Source organism: Pteropus alecto, unplaced genomic scaffold, assembly GCF_000325575.1.
Source record: "Pteropus alecto unplaced genomic scaffold, ASM32557v1 scaffold137, whole genome shotgun sequence".
Taxonomy (NCBI): domain Eukaryota; kingdom Metazoa; phylum Chordata; class Mammalia; order Chiroptera; family Pteropodidae; genus Pteropus; species Pteropus alecto.
In genome coordinates this window covers 4,662,179-4,677,605 of record NW_006440135.1, presented here as the reverse complement: position 1 = coordinate 4,677,605, position 15,427 = coordinate 4,662,179, and the positions used below count along the sequence as shown (strand labels likewise).

The window sequence follows — 15,427 nt, the reverse complement described above, 5'->3', positions numbered from 1 at the left end:
CGTGGCCGGGGCCGTGGCAGGAGGGGCGCTGGCCCCGCAGGACAGAGGCGGGAGACAGGCAGAAGCGGGGCGCGGGGCGCCGGCGGGCTCCCGGGGACGGCGGCAACAAGGCCACCCATGCTGGACCCCTGTGGCAGGGTCAAGCGGGAGCACAGGCCCGAGTTCCGCGGGACGGCCGGGGTCACCGGCTGAGGGTCCTTCCCAGAGGCGGAGGAAACAGCGCCAGCCCCGCAAACAGAGCGGCCGGCAGGAGACGGCCGAGGAAGCGGCAGCCGCTTCTCAGGACTGAGGCCCGAGGTCCCGCCCGGAGGTCCCAGCGGGGCGGCACCTTTTTTGACGAAAGGCCGGGGCGTTTGTCACGTCACAGCCCACGCCCGGCACCCCAGCCTGTCCCCCCCAGGCTGGGGCCCCAGGTCACCCCGCAGGCCCCGGGAAGGTGTTCCCCACGCTCCGCTCTGCAGCCCCCCTTCGCCCCGCGGCTCTCAGCGGAGGGGTCTCTCCACCCGACGGGACCAGGCTGACGGGGTGGCAGGTGTTGGGCCTGGAGCCCGAGGCCGCGGGAGGGAAGGAGGGGGCCTGCGGGAGAAGCCGGTGCAGGGGACACCTGCAGGGGGGAGGCTTATTTGCTCTGGAGTTTCGGGTCCAGGCCACAGGGGGGCCGCCCACGACAGTGACGGGGACAGTGGCCCCAGGAGGCCGGTGTCTGAGTAGCTGCGGAGGGGAAGGGAGAGCTGACCACAGGACCAGGAGCTGGGTGGCGGCCGCGGCCGGGGCCGGGGCCGGGGCCGGGGCTCACCAGGAGCTGTCCCTGGCTTTGGGGCGCCCCACGCTTCTGACCTCGCAGCGCGTCGGCCGTGAGCTCCTCGTCCCAGCAAACGGCCTTCGTCAGGCACAAAGCTGCCCCTGCTCCCTCTGGGTTCACCGCGTAATCCTTCCGTTTCGAGCTTTTCTCCACTTTCTAATCGTTCCTCTGGCAGACGGTCACGAGGGACCCTCTGCCCGACTGTCTCCTCTCCGTGGCCGCGTCCACCTGTTTGCGCTTCTGCTCTTCGCCCCCAGCGGGGCCACCTCTGTCCACAGAGGCCGCGGCCGCGCTGCCCGCCGGCTGTGTTCCCTCTGGCCCTGCCTTCGGGAGGCTGAGCGTGCTGACTGCGATGCGTGCACGTCCCTGTGGGGCCATCTTCACGCTGCTTCGCGCTGATTTCTCGGGCCCACGCACGCCGTTGTCCCCGCGGGACTCGGGGGCCTGCCCGGGGCACGGTCCCCGCACCGGCACACTGCCCCGTCTGCGGGTCGAGCCTCGGATGGCACAGGGGCTGGTCTCTGTCGCTGACGGTTTTAGAGACGCCCCCGTCCCCCCGAGGTGCCCGGGACCTCTGGTCGTCCTCCATGCTGAGTCCTGCGCCCCGAGGTTCCTCTCCGAGGGCCCCCCACAGAGCTTTCACTGCGGCCCCAGGCGTGGGGCTGCTGGGTGTTGCTTTGCCTTCGCTTTTGGGTAACGACTGGGTTGAATGTAGAATTTTAGAGTCGACGTTCTTCCCCTTCGGCCTCCAGAACGCGGTCGCACGGTCCGCAGGGCCCCGCGGCTGTGGCAGGGTCTGGAGGGCTGTGTCGCTGTCCTTCTCGCCGCCTCCTGCAGCTTTGGGGCCCTGTCGTTGGCTCTGGTGACCCTAAACCTCTCTCCAGCCTCCACCTGTCTCCCTTGCTTGGTGCTCTGAGCTTCCTCGTCTTCGGCCTGGACGTCACTCCCATCGTCCGTCTGATGTCCCCTCCGCGCCGCCACGTCCCCTGCAGGAGCTGCGGCGTCCGGGGCTGGCCCGCGCGGCTTCTCCGGCCTTCCCGCACAGAGGCCGCCCGCCCGCCCCGCCCCCACGGGGTCCTGTCCACGCCGCGCTCGTCCCGGTCGGGGCCGCGGACTCGTTTGTGCCGTTTCTCGTTCTTGTCTCGTGCGCGATCGACTTTCTCGTCTCTTTCAGGACGTTGAAACCGAGCTCGTCTTGGCTCCGGGGCATCCGCCCTGTGCTGCCCACGTGCGGGGCGCCCGCAGGCCCCGGGAGGCCTGTCCCCCCGCCCGTGTCCCCCTCCAGCTCCTCCGATCAGCCATGCGCTGGCCAAGGGGGGATGAGGGCCGAGCGTCAGAGGGGAGGGCGGGCTTGGGCTGGGGTTCGCCTCCTCGGTGAGGGGTCCCCTTTAGAAAGCGGCACTGTGGGAGGGGCCCCCGGGCTGGGGTGTACACAGAGGAGGGGGCATCGGGGCCTGGGCCAGCCTGGCTGTGTCCCCTCCTCGCTGCAGCCACCAGCCAGCCCGGCCCCTCGTCCCAGCACAGGGACCGGCCCCAGGCAACCGGGAGGGGCGGCGGCGAAGACGAGGGTTTCTCCGTTGTTCTCCCCGTCTGTCCGTCCGTCCGCAGGCTGTGGGAGGCCATTGCTGGGCCCCCTCGGTCCCTGACTTTGAAGGGCAGGAGTGCAGGACCCAGGGCAGGCTCCTGGGCAAGGCTGGCGGACGTGTCCCTCGGTCAGGTGGCCCAGGCTCCCGTTTCCGGGTGGCTCTTCCGGTCCCCTTTGCTTTTCCTGCTCAGAGGAAACGCCATCTACCGCCTGGTGTGGCCAGAAGCACAGAGCTGCTGGCCCCCTCAGGGTGGTCCAGGTGTCTGGGGCCTGGCCAGACTCGGCCCCAGGACCCTCCACGTGAATCCCCGACTGTCCGTCCACCCTGAGCCCGGCTCACTGGCCACTGCGATCACTCAGGCCGTGCCCTGCCTGGGCTCTCCAGGCATAGACACTGTCCTTGCCGAGCTGGTGGTCACTGAGGGGCCCAGCAGGTGACTTCGGTATGGGGTGAGGGTCCCAGGCCAGACACTGGAGGGCGGCCCTGGGGAGGGGGCACACAGGCTGCGTCATGCATGTTGTGAGGGTAAAGCTCGTCTTGCCATCACCGGTCAAAGCCGCCGAGCATGGAGACGTGGGCCCTGCGCTGTCCCATGGCCTTCGGTTACGAGTCTGCGTGTCCGGCTCCTCCTGGCCGGCTCACGGTCATCCTGGGTTCGCGGGAACCTGAGAACCTGCCTGTCGCTTGGGCGTGCTGGGGATACCCTGCCCGGCGTGCTCTGTCACAGAGCCCCGTCCTGCACAGGGACGCCAGGGCAGCTGGTGCCCAGGGTCACCGGCAGCACCCGGGGCTCATGCGGACGGCTCCAGCGGGGGAGGCGGTGGCCGCACCAGCAGCGCCTGCCCGGCCTCGTTCTCACCGCTGACCTCCAGAGGGGGCTTTGTCCCCGAGCCACCCAGCTCCAGCGCCCACATGCTGAGGAAGGATCTGGAGCGTGGACCAAGGCAGATGGTCGGGGCGAGCGGAGCCTCGTGGCACCGCGGAGCGCGCGGCCAGGCCCCTGTGGTGGGGCCCACGTGTGTCACCTACAGCCGAGCTCCTCACGCCGAGCCTCGCGGGGAATGCGTGTGCTCGGAAAGGGGGTCCCGCTTTAAAGATGGGCTCACTGCCCTTCAGAAAACCACACTCCGGACGCTTCTGGCGTCACCGTCCAGCCCCGTCTCGCGTCCCGGTGACGACGGCGGCCGCCGGAGCCCCACAGGTGTCGCCGTGCCGTCCCCGCTCTTTCAGACAGGACCGCGAGGCCAGAGGCGCCGCAGGGCCAGGGCAGCACCGGGGTGGTGTCTCCGAGGTGCCGTCTTCCACCCGGGGCCGGGGCCGGGGACGGGGACAGGCAGGCTGCCTGTGCCCAGCTCTGGCTGTGCTCTGCCGGCAGCGAGGCCGGGGGGCTGGGGCCAGGACGTGGCCCTCCCCGGCCTGGCCTTCAATCCGGGCGGTGCCGCAGGCACGTCGCTGTGGCTGCCGGGCCCGGCCGGGCAGGGGAGGGCGCCTGAGCCCCTGCACGTGGTGGCCCCACCGCAACTGGCCAACTCATCTTTCAAGGTCGGTGCTCAAGGGCTGGGCTGCTTCGTGGCGGAGCCTCAAGGCCAAGTTCACTGCTGGTGGGGTCTGGAAACAGCCGGCCGCTCGCTCGCACGCACGCTGGCCGGAGACGCCCAGCCCGCGATCCGGCTCCAGGAGGCCGAGCCAGCTGCCGACCCGTGGGTCACTGCCCGCCTCGCGTGACTGTGCTGTCTGCCGGCCGTGTTGTCACTCCACGGCCATGGCAACGGCTCCCGGGGGAGCGCCGTGCGCCCCGCTTCCCCTTCTTCCGGGAGAAGCAGCGAGGGGCTGAGAATTGTTCCTTTTCCCTCTGCCGCGACCTTGACAAACTGCCTTTGAAGTTCTTGCTGGCCATTTTCTGCCAGGGGGCTGGCAGACACCAGGACATCTGGAGCGTCGGCCCGAGGTGGCCCCGCTTTCTCGGACGTCCCCTCGGTGGCCGCCGGGGAGGCACCAGCACCGCGACCCACGCCCTGAGCGGCAGGTGCGCCTTTCGTGACGTTCGGTAATTGAACAGAGATGTGAATTTTTCTCCCTTAAAAAAAGCGCAGCTTTAAGCTCGGGGCCAAAACCTTTTTTCCACTTGGAAAAGTGATCTCATTTTCCATGTGCCATGTTTAAAAAAAAGCAGAGCGGTCTCAGGGTTGCAGGCGGCGGGAGAGAGGCGAGCGTGCGGGGCGAGGCTGCAGCGCCCCACATGTGCCGCGGTGCCGGGCGGCTCCGCCCGCACGGGATCGAAGCCACATGACTCGGCTCGCGGCCCCACGGTCTTTTCCCTTTTTAAAAGTTCTGCCTTGCGAGTTAAAATTAAGGCTGTTTTGGTTGTGACTAATCTCATAAAGTCTTTTTTAAGGCATTTTACGTGCCCGAGCCTTGCATATTTCCTTGGTCCTTGAACTGTTAGCACGATGGCGCCCGTGCCCAGCGACCTGGGCCCTGGGAGAGGCCGTGGGCGCCCCCCACCCCCTCACCCCGCTGCCCTGAGTCTGCAGGTGGCTGCACCCCCGGCTCGTCCGGGGGTGGACTCGAGGTCCCTGCGGTCACGGCCCGGCGGGCACACGCTGCCTGGAGCCCACGGCCGCCGGTCACAGCAGATTCCCGCTCTTTACTGATTTGCTGTCACAGCGAGTAGTCGCTCTGACAGCCTGTCGGAATTGGTACCTCGTCTTCCGATGAGCCCACGATGGACCCCAGCCTCCCCGCAGCCTCACCGCAGCCTCACCCCAGCCCACCTCTGCCACGGCCCAGGGGCGAGGCCGCAGGGGCCGAGGGGTGGGCAGCAAACGGGCAGCCTCGGGGTCCCCCATCCGGGGACGCCGTCACCGGCTCCTGAGGCTGAGCCGCTGTGGTGACAGCACCCACCCCGTGCGCCCCTGGGAGCAGGCGCTGGGCTCTCCTCCTGTCTGCGCTCGTGCCCGCTGCTGCCTGGCTGGTACCAACACTGTTCTCCCCGTCACAGCCCAAGGCCCACGTCCCCCTCGGCAGCACGGGGCGGCAGGGGCAAGGCCACATCGCCACTGACCCCTGGCCAGCAGGAGCCCCAGGACCAGGAGGCGAAGCTGGCCAAGCCAGCACAGGACAGGCGTGGGGCGCGGGACGCAGGCCAGGGTGCCACTCGCCTTGTCAAGGACGCCCCAGCTCTGCAGGTGGCGGCCGGTTTGGGTCTCACCGTGGCGGCCTCTACCCAGGTGGGACCAGCAGGGACAGCGAAGTGTGGTCCAGCCTCACCTCTGACAGCTTCCTTCTCGAAAACGGGCTCCGGCCCTGCTGGCAGCCACGGTCACAGCGGCAGCACTCAGAGTGGCCAGAGGCAGAAGCCACGCAGGTGTCCCCTGACGGACGACGGATGACGCGACACGACCTGCTCGTGCGGCGGGACGTGAGTCAGGCCTGAGGAGGACGGAGACGGACACAGGCGGCCACGCGGGTGCCTGGAGGGCGCAGGCTCGAAGGGACGGACGCCACGTGACGTCACTCGCACGAGGCCCCCGAGGGTCAGATTCACAGGGACAGCAGATGGTGCTTCGCGGGGGCTGGGGGACGGGAGGGGCGAGCGTTTACCGGGGACGGACGTTCAGACTGGGACGAGGAGAAAGTTCTGGAGACGGTGGTGGTGGTGGCTGCACAGCAGCGTGAATGACTTAACGCCACAATCTACACACTTAAAAGTGGCTAAAATGGCAAACTTTATATTATGTACATTTTACCACATTTGAAAAAACAATTTTTAGTTTAAAAAAAACCACCATAAAGAAAGCACCGCGTTGGCTGGGCCAGGGGTCTGAGGGACCCGGGTCCCCACCTGGGCGCAGGCCTGACAGGCAGGGCCTGGGCAGGCCGCGGGCGCGGACGGGGCCGAGCCACCCGATCTGAGGGCAGCGTCTCTGGCGCTCACGGGACGGGCGGAGCTGAGCGCCGCGTGCGCTGACGCCAGGCGGGGACACGTGCCGGGGGCACCGGGCTCGACGCGGCTCCTCACACCCGTGCTCGGCCGCGTCACGTCTGGCCACGGCCGGGACACCGGGGGTGGCGGGGTGCCCTCTGCCCTCACCGTCTGTCAGACGGTGCCGCTTGGGTTTTCCCCAGATCACGGTGTGTCTGGGGGACGGCGATGTGTCGACACACTCCGGGACGGCACCCAGGACGGGGGCCAGGGACTCTGCACATCCTGCTCTGCACTCGGGGACGTCAGGGCAGTGGGCCCCGCGTCGACATGTCGGGTGACATGGTCGGCACAGTCCGGGGGGCGTGCGCTGCGGGGTCAGTTCCCATCCTGCACACGTGCTTCGGGGTCCGGATGCGGGGCGAAGGTTCGTGGTCATCGTCCAGGGCCAGCCCACTCAAAGCGGCCACCGTGGCTGGGGCGCCAGGGACCTGGGCGTTCGTGCCCAGAAGGGCCAGCGTGAAGCCAAACCGCGGTGTGAGGCCAGCGCCCTGTGTGCGCCTCTGTCAGGAGAGTCACTCGAAACTGAAACGGGGCCCACAGTCTGCGGCTCGTCTTTCCCACGCTACTCACCGGTCCTGGGGTCGGTGTTGCCGCCTGCGGGGTGGCCTCCCGCGGGCCGCTGGGGTCTCTTCCAGGCCGGTCGTGATGCCCGTTGCTCCTTCTGGCCGTGTCCGTTTACACTCCGCCAGGCCGCGGCTGCCCTTCTGGGCTGCACCTCAGCGGCTGGCAGTGTGGGAATGAGAGCGGCCAGGGCCCGTCTGTCCGTAACCACGTGGCCCTGACTGCTGCGGCTCGAGGTCAGTCGTGCCCGCAGTTCCCTTCCGTAACGAGATGGCCGTGGCAAGTCTGGGCCCTTCGCATCCCACGTCAACTCTAGGCTCAGCATCTCGGTTTCTGCAGAAAGACACTCTGTTCTGGTGACTGGGCTCACCTCGCACCTGCAGGTGAACCCGGGCACGGGGCCGCCCCTGACTGCCGAGGGCCCTCTGCTCCGCCCCCTCGGCGTCCGCGTGTGCGTCCTGCACGCTTTATTGGGTCGATTCCTGGGTGTTTTAGGTGTTCTCCTCTGCTCCTGGACTGCTCTGTGTGGACAGGCTTGGATACAACTTCACTTTGCGTAATAGGTATTGGGCTACGTAGATGTTCTGGTTCTTCTTATATCACTGTTTTTAGTGTTTTTCAAGGACTTTGCCCATTTCATTTAAATTGTTTAGTTTATTGATTATCAGTGTTAATATTTTCTTCCCGTCCTTGCAGTGTCGGTAGGGTCTGTAACGATGTAAAGATCCCCAGCGAGTCAGTCTCGCTGGCGGTTCTCAGAGTTACTGTCTCTTCAGAGAACCGGGTTTTGATCTGGCGGAAGTCGGTGCCCCGGGACCGCTTTGGACAGCGTCGTCGATTTTCACGCTTCCTGCCTCGTGCCCGCGGGGGCTTCCCCGGCTTCTTGCCCCAGTTTCTGAGGGGGGTTTCTACACTCTTCCCCCTGAAACAGCCCTGTTGGGGTCCCTGGGACTTGTGTTGCCTTTTCTGCTTCCAAGTACTTGGACGTTCCCCAGCGGCCCGCGCGCTCGGGCGTGGGTCTGGGCCGCCTCGCTTGTTCTCGTGCCCTTCCGCCGTTTTCTAGAAGCCTGGGGTGCCACCAACCTGGGCTGCCTAGAAAGCTTCAGTATCTGTCAATTAAAAGCTCTCAGAAGTTGAGATTTATAAACCCTAATAGAGAAATGAGCACATGACAGGCACAGGCGGCTTCCCAAAGAAGAAAGACAAGTTACCAACGAACATCTGAAATGTTTTTCAATCTCATTAACAATGAAATAAATGAACATTATGACAATGGTAAAATCATCGATCACATCCAATCGGCAAAGGTTTTAAAAAAAGAAGAGAAGAGAAAGCAAAGTGCCCAGATGGCCAGGAATGAAGAGACGTGACTATTACGATGACCTGCTGCCGGCCAGCAGCTTCATGGACATTACTCCAAAGTGGCCAAATGTGTGTGTTTCAAAGATGCAAGTTGAAATATTTATGAACTCTGCTGTCTGGATACCTCAGCCTCCCTCACCTACAACTTCTGTGCAGGCAGGAGTCGTAACTGTCCCTGCCTCATGGAGGTGACGTGAAAGCGAATGAGCTACGCCACGTCGGTGCCTGACCGCACGCCGGCTGCACCGTTATGGCCCTTTCCTTACCGTGGGGACGGCGACGGTGGGGAAGACGGCAGACGGCAGAGGATTGATGGGTGGATAGAGAGATGATTGATAGGTAGATCGAACGCTCATGGGTCGTGCGGTTAGGGGCTGTGCTCCCAGTGCATCTTCACGTGACGGTTTTGGGGTGCCACTGCAGGAGGGGCCGGGGGCTTTTCAGATGGGGAGAGAGGCTGAGGGGAGCACCACAGCCATGTGCCCTTCTCTCCACACCCAAGAAGTCCACACGATTATAGACAAAACAGACTTAATGAGCATGAAAACATTGTGAGAGCATACGCCGATGCATTTAAAATCAAGACGAAATGGGTACATTGCTGGAAAATATTTTAAGATGCCATAATTGATGTAGGAAAACAATTTCAAACCCGAATTTGCTAACAACCATTAAATAAACGACATAGTACTGCAGTCTACCTGCTTTCCCTTACCACCTCCCCAGAATGTGCCCAAACTGGGTGGTCTGAGGGGTGAGGTGAGCCAGACACTCGAGGGACACACGGCCCTCATCTTAGATAAGTGGACCCAGAACGGAAGGAGGGCAGAGAGCCCCGAGTCACGCTGAGGATTGTGTGTACTTGACACCAAACTAATGAGAGAAGCTTGTGGTCTGGCCTTTCCTGGAATACAGAATAGATTTATGAAAAACGCCCAAGTGAAACGAACCAGTTCAAACACACGAATGACTCTTCATCAGAAAATCTGCCCGTGAAATTCGCCACGTTAATAGACTCGCAAAAGTGCGTGGGATCACTTCCGTAGGTGCAGAAATAGCGCTTGACGGAGTTTGACAGGTTTTCGTAATTGAAACTCTCAGAGGAACCAAAGCATCGTGCAGAAGAAGGCGGGGGGTGTGGGAAGCACCGGGGGAAACGGGAAGGAAGCCCCTGCTCCGTCGCGGGTCCCGAAGCGTCCCCTCCCGTCACGGAGATGGTCACGTTTCATGATCATACATCTTATGATCATTAGAAAAACAGGGACCAAGTCTTGGGCTTTATACGCCATGACCAAGTTTGTATGTGATCTGCTGACTTGGGACCTATTGCAAAATGGTCACAAATAAGTTAACGGTGGGCACTTCCGGGGTTCTGAATGCGAAGCGGGAGGCGGGGCTGAGAACTGGCAGAGCAACGTCCCCGCCCTGAGCGCGGCCGGTGCCTCGAGCTCCGTTCTCCTCCTTGCAGACCCTCGACGGCTTCGCCCTGGTCGTGAGTGCAGAAGGGGTCATCTTCTACGCCTCGGCCACCATCGCAGACCACCTGGGCTTCCACCAGGTAAGCGCGGCGTCTCGGTCAGGCTCTCGTCCGAGGACGCTCACTGTCACGTCTCCAGATCCGGCTTTCCTCATCACGGAATGTGGGGGGCTCCGGACACCCGGGCGGGGAGCAGCCGTGGCAGGCGCGGGGACTTAGGTCTCGACGGGAGACTCACTGCACCCTCGGCAGCTGGGACAGTGTGGCCCTGGCGCAGGGCGCACAGGTGAACCCGCGGGCGAACCGGAGGCCAGAGCTGACGGGAGGGCACAGCAAGCGTGCGATTTGCAGGGCGGGGCACTCCCGGTGGGGGCATCTTGCCGGCGAAGGCGCTGGCTGCACCGGTGCGCACGGGAGGGAAGGGCCTGGCTGTCGCCTCGTGGCGTGACAGTGACATCGGGTGGCGGGAGGTGCGTCTGGAAGGTGACGGCAGGGTGAGGGGGCCACGAGAGAAGACCGATGACTCAGACTGCGCCCGATCGCGGGGGGAGCAGGAAGGCAGAGGGGGCGCGGAAGGCGTCTGCGGGAGCACCCGGAGCGAGGGTCGTGCGCGCCGCAGACGCGGGCAGACACGGCTTCACGGGGGTTCGCGGCGTGCGGTGCAGGCCGCACGCGGACACCTCGCCGCCGCGGCCCACGTGACAGGCGGAAAGAGCGGAGGGCGGCAGAGCGGCACCCGCTTCACACTCGCTCCCGTGGGCGTGTGCGCGCACGACCGCCTCGGAAAACCGTGAAACCGTTTGGCATTGTCTGCTGAGGCCGGGCCTGCCACCGCGTCACAGCAGCTCCTCCGGGCGCGCGTCACGTGCAAGGCGCCCAGACGCCCGTTGGCAGCAGGGGCGCCGGCCAGGGGGTGTCACACCCTGTGGGCTGACAGCTGGACTGCGCCCACGAGCAGAGCCAGGGCGTCGGCAGCCCCCGGGGACACGCGGGGACCCATCGAGCTGTAAAGGTGGGAGGCGGCACTTTTCAGCCTGTATGTTGTGCTTGAATCACAAGTTTATCAGGAAAACGTCCCTGTGGGAGGCGCTCGCGTGCCCGTGGACTGCGGGTGAGGTGAGAGCCATCAGGTGAGCTGGAAGCCACCGGGTGAGACGAGACCGTCAGGTGAGGGGCGGCAGGCCTGGAGCTGCAGCGGAAGCCCGATCGCCGCTTCCACCACGAGCCCCTGACCGGGGGGGACACTGGCCGAGGACAGTGCTCCTGCTCCACGTCCACTTCCTTCCAGTCTGCGTGGACTGCGGGGGTGCGGGTGACCCGAGCCGGCCAGTGTCCATCACAGCCCTGCTCTTGCTGCCTGGGCGTGTGAGGGCCGGAGCACCCAGCCGGCCTTGGCCACGGCGACACACTGACGGGCTCCGAGTCACGCACGGTCGCAGTCAATTCAGAAACCGGGTGTCTCGGCCCAGAAGACACCAGGACCCTGAGGGGCCCTGAGCCTCCTGCCTGCCCTCGAGGGCGCCTCCTGTCGGGCGGGCGAGCAGGGTCGGGGGTTCTGGGCTCCGGGCCGCATGGCGCGTCCTCCCGGTAAGAGAGGACCTTCCAGCCCAGCCCCAGGCCTTTCGTGGGCTCTCTCCACACAGGTGACCTCTCGGCAGGTGGCTGAGGCGTTCGTTGGCTTGGGTGGGAGGCCCTGGCTGCGGAGCGAAAGCTCCCCAGGGCCCGGCTGAAACCCTGTCGCACCGTTTCAGACGGACGTGATGCACCAGAACATCTACGACTACATCCACGTGGACGACCGCCAGCACTTCCGCCGGCAGCTGCACTGGGCCATGGACCCGCCGCAGGCCGTGGGTGGGCAGCCCCTGCGCCCAGACACAGGTGGGCCTCCCAGCGGGTGCCCCTCAGATGAGCACGGCTCCTGGGGACGCCCGCCCAGCTGTCCGTCACCCCCCCCGCCCTCCTCCCCGCCTCTCGCCGCCTCCTGTCAGCTCCCCGTGGCCGGCCAAGTGGGTGGCAGCTCCCGCCACCTCTGTGTCCCCCTCAAGGCGTCTTTCTGGAAATCCCTGTGCGCTCACTCGGTTTGCCTGAGAAGCCCTGGCTGCCGTCCGCTCAGAAGGGCTGCCCTTGGGTGCGAGACCCCTCAAAGCCCCAGATGGGGCCTCGCCCTTCAGACAGAGCAGGCAGGAGGTCAGGGACTGCTCAGGGCTAGGATGCGGCCTTTGCACGTGTGTCCCCAGCAGCTGTCCCCGACACAGTCTCACGTGACAGTGTGGTGTGCACCGTGAAGCTGAGCGACAGGCATGGACCTCGGTGCCATTCATGAAGCACCAGCCGGACCCCGCGCTATCGTGGGTGTGGCCTCGCGGAGCACACTGTCACAGCGCTGTCCGTGGGGACGGGGCGGGCGGGAGCAGGGGAGCTTCGAGCCGAGCGGCTGTGTGACCGTGGCGTGTGCCCCGTGGCGACGGCGCCGCTGGTGTACGGCCCGGCTCACCGAGCGTTTCTGCTTCCGCGGCCCTCGCGGCAGGAGAGGACGCCGTGCTGGGGAGGCTGCTCAGGGCCCAGGCTGGCGCCGCGGGCCCCACCGAGTTCGCGGCCTTCCTGACCCGCTGCTTCACCTGCCGTGTGCGCTGCCTGCTGGACAGCACCTCGGGCTTCCTGGTGAGTGAGCGGCGGGGCTCGGGGTGCCCGCTGCACGCGCCCCAGGGAGGAGGGATGGGCAGTAGTGAGGGGCTGGGGTTCTCGGGGGGCCGGGCGAGCAACAGAGAACCCGGACACTGACGACGGGCCGCCGCGGGAACGCTGAGTACGAGGCGGCTTTGTCCGTCGCAGGCGCTGTGTTTAGCTGCACCTTTGCCGGGTCCCTCTCAGAGTGTTTTCCCGGTTCCCACACCTGCCCGCTGCGGAGACCGGGCGGCAGGGAAGAGGCCGAGTCCCCGAGACCACCGTCCGCGCGTTCCCGCCTCTCGTGTGTAACCCTCGTGTCCCTCTCCCAGCTCCTGCTGGAGGGGGCGGGGGGGGCAGGGGAGGGGGGAGGAGGCCACGCCCTCCAGGGACCCGGCCCCGCAGAGCCCCCGCCCAGGCCTGACACCGCGCCCCCGCCTACGCCCGTGCGGCTCTCTGCTGCCCCCGCCCGGTGCCCGCGCTGCACTCCATCACCCGCTCCAGGAAGCCCGGCGCCCCCGTGGTGGGCCGCACTTCACCCCGCGGCCCTCTGACCCCAGGACTCAGACCCCAGGGCCTTTTGCCGTCAGCGCCACAGGGCAAGCCCCTCCAGGGGTGGGCACTGCTGTCCCCAGGCCCTTGACCATCCGTGGCACGTCTCCCCAGCCGCTCCTCGGGGCCGTCTCCCCGCCCAGGCTGTGTCTCAGGGAGGGACAAGCCCCAGTGCTGGGGGCTGGGTGTTTGGCACAGCCACCAGGGTCGGCCAGGGCTGGGCTGGGCATTCTTAGCAGGGGCTCAGTGGCGCCTGGGGAGGGAAGGCGGGCAGCGGGCAGCGGCCGTCTATGGATGGTCCCGTGAGGGGCCCTGCAGCTCAGCCGTCAGGGCCGCCAGCAGCTCGTAGCTTGTCCCATCAGGCTCGGAGCCGCCATGCGGTGCCGGCCACAGCGCTGGGCCTGCCTCACTGCCCCCTGAGCCACCCGCCAACCCCTCCCACATGCAGCGACCAGGTCCTGGGCCGGGACCCGCGGCCCAGCCCTCTGCAGGCCGGTCAGCACCGAGGCCCGTGGCCGGCATGGTGGCGGGAGGTCTAGCAGCCTTGGCCTGTGGCTGGCCATTTTGTTTCAGCATTAACGGTTGTTTTAGTAAAAACATTGCTTGTACATAGTACAAATTCAGTCACTTCAGAACAGTAGAGCATGAAAAGCAAAAATGTCCTGACTTTGCTCCTACCCAGGCTCCTTCTCCAGATGTCACCGCCTCCACTTGCTGAGGCATTTCCCCAGCTCCTGGCTCCCCTTGCCCCCCCTTCCTCTCACCCCACCCTGGCCCGCGAGGGGGCCCGACGTGGGGTCCAGGAGACCCTCTCTGTGGCCCTGTGTCCTGCAGCTCCTGAGCCCTGGGCCTCATGTGGCTGACCCCTCTCCAAAGCAGGGTCCCTGCCAGGGATGCTGTGCTGCCAGCCCCATGCTACCTGCCTTAGACCACCTGACATGCCGAGTTGCTTTGCATTTGCCCAGAGTGACGGCCACTTAGTGAGCCATTCCTGGCTGCCGCCAGGTCACCATGTTATTTGTGGCAATAACTTGGCTTTGGCCATTTGGCAGCACAGCGATAGCTTCGTGGTTCCTGGATGTTATTCTTCTGCCCCAAGGAGACGGTGATGGAGGTCTCTGGTGGGTGACGGTGGCTCTGAGGCCAGGGCCTGAAACGGAAGTGTCTCACGGACCTGCTGGTGTCTGTAAGACCCCTCCCCCAGGACCCTTCGTGAGAGAAGCAGCGGTTCATTTGCACTGTGATCTTGATGTGCACATAATCACTCATCTTTCATTTAGGCAATTGGTTGTCCATAAAGTCTTCTATTTTTATATTTCTAAATTCTGTGGGAAACAAGATAGTTACAATGTAGCTCGCTATAGATGGGTTTTATGTACAATCCAGCAGGAAGGAAAGTATAGGTTAGAAATGAGACTGTAAAAGCACTGAATAGAGGAAACGAACAAAAGAAATTAGTTTGAAAAGTGTCTGATTATATTTTACCCTGTACACGCTGGGAAGTGCTCAGGCACGAATGGCAAACACGCTGAGGACAGCGCACGGGCCGCCCGGCGTTTGCGTGGACTTGCAGGCCCCCAGCTCTACCCTGCGGCTGTGGGAAGGCCACACCGATCCACGGTCTGGGCAAGGCAGTGCTACGTGGGGCTGGCTTCTGCTGCCCACAGGAGCCACTGTTAAAACCGCAGGCCTCTAGAGGGTCAGTTGACATTAGCTTGGTGGCTTGAAATCTGCTACGGTGGAAATATTTACACCAAAAAATCTGGCAAATGGTACAAATCAGGTCTTGCTTCTCTGGAGAGCCTGCGGTTAAACACATCCCAGCACATCACTGCCCTGAATCTTCCACACCAAGTACGTGACTGGTGTACAGTAGGTGCTTTGCAGGTATTTGTTCATTCAGTAAATCTGTAGACAAACGGAGAGATGGACAGATAGGTGGGTGGGTGGATGGACAGGTGGATGTGTGGGTGGGTGGAGGGTGGGTGAATGGAGGGCTGTGTGGGTGGATGGGCAGGCGGCAGAGAGGCTCCATGTTGTGGGCCACGGTTCCATCTAGGGCAGGCACACCCTGAAGGCACTTGGTGACTAACTCAATAGGTCAGCTTTTGCATTGTAGTGAGATCTTTTATTTTCTTTTATCCCAAAGTCCTAACTTACTTGCTGGCTTTTAAAGTCACACTACCAACTGGAGATAAACCAAATCGAGCTGCCCTTGAGTTTTACCATCAGGAGTGAAGGAATGACAATGTGGGAATGGGGGCTCGAAGCTGAAACATTGGGGATTATCTGCTCCAGCAAGTCCCGCCGGGGCGCTGCATGATTGTGCTCTGTCCTGGGTCCGCGACAGCCCTAGTGGACATACGTTCACGCTTGCTGTGTGAGGGTCGGCACACACCCCACGTGCCGCGAGCGCACCCACGAGAACGTGC

General features: G+C 64.2%; 1 protein-coding gene across 1 annotated transcript in view; it reads left to right on the top strand.

Moving 5' to 3' along the window:
• Positions 1–15,427, top strand: part of AHRR (aryl-hydrocarbon receptor repressor) — a 45,226-nt gene that overhangs the window by 22,798 nt on the left and 7,001 nt on the right. The window contains 3 exon segments of the mRNA XM_025050510.1: positions 9,768–9,857; positions 11,528–11,657; positions 12,307–12,440. Of these exon segments, the coding sequence (XP_024906278.1) occupies positions 9,768–9,857; positions 11,528–11,657; positions 12,307–12,440 (354 nt within the window).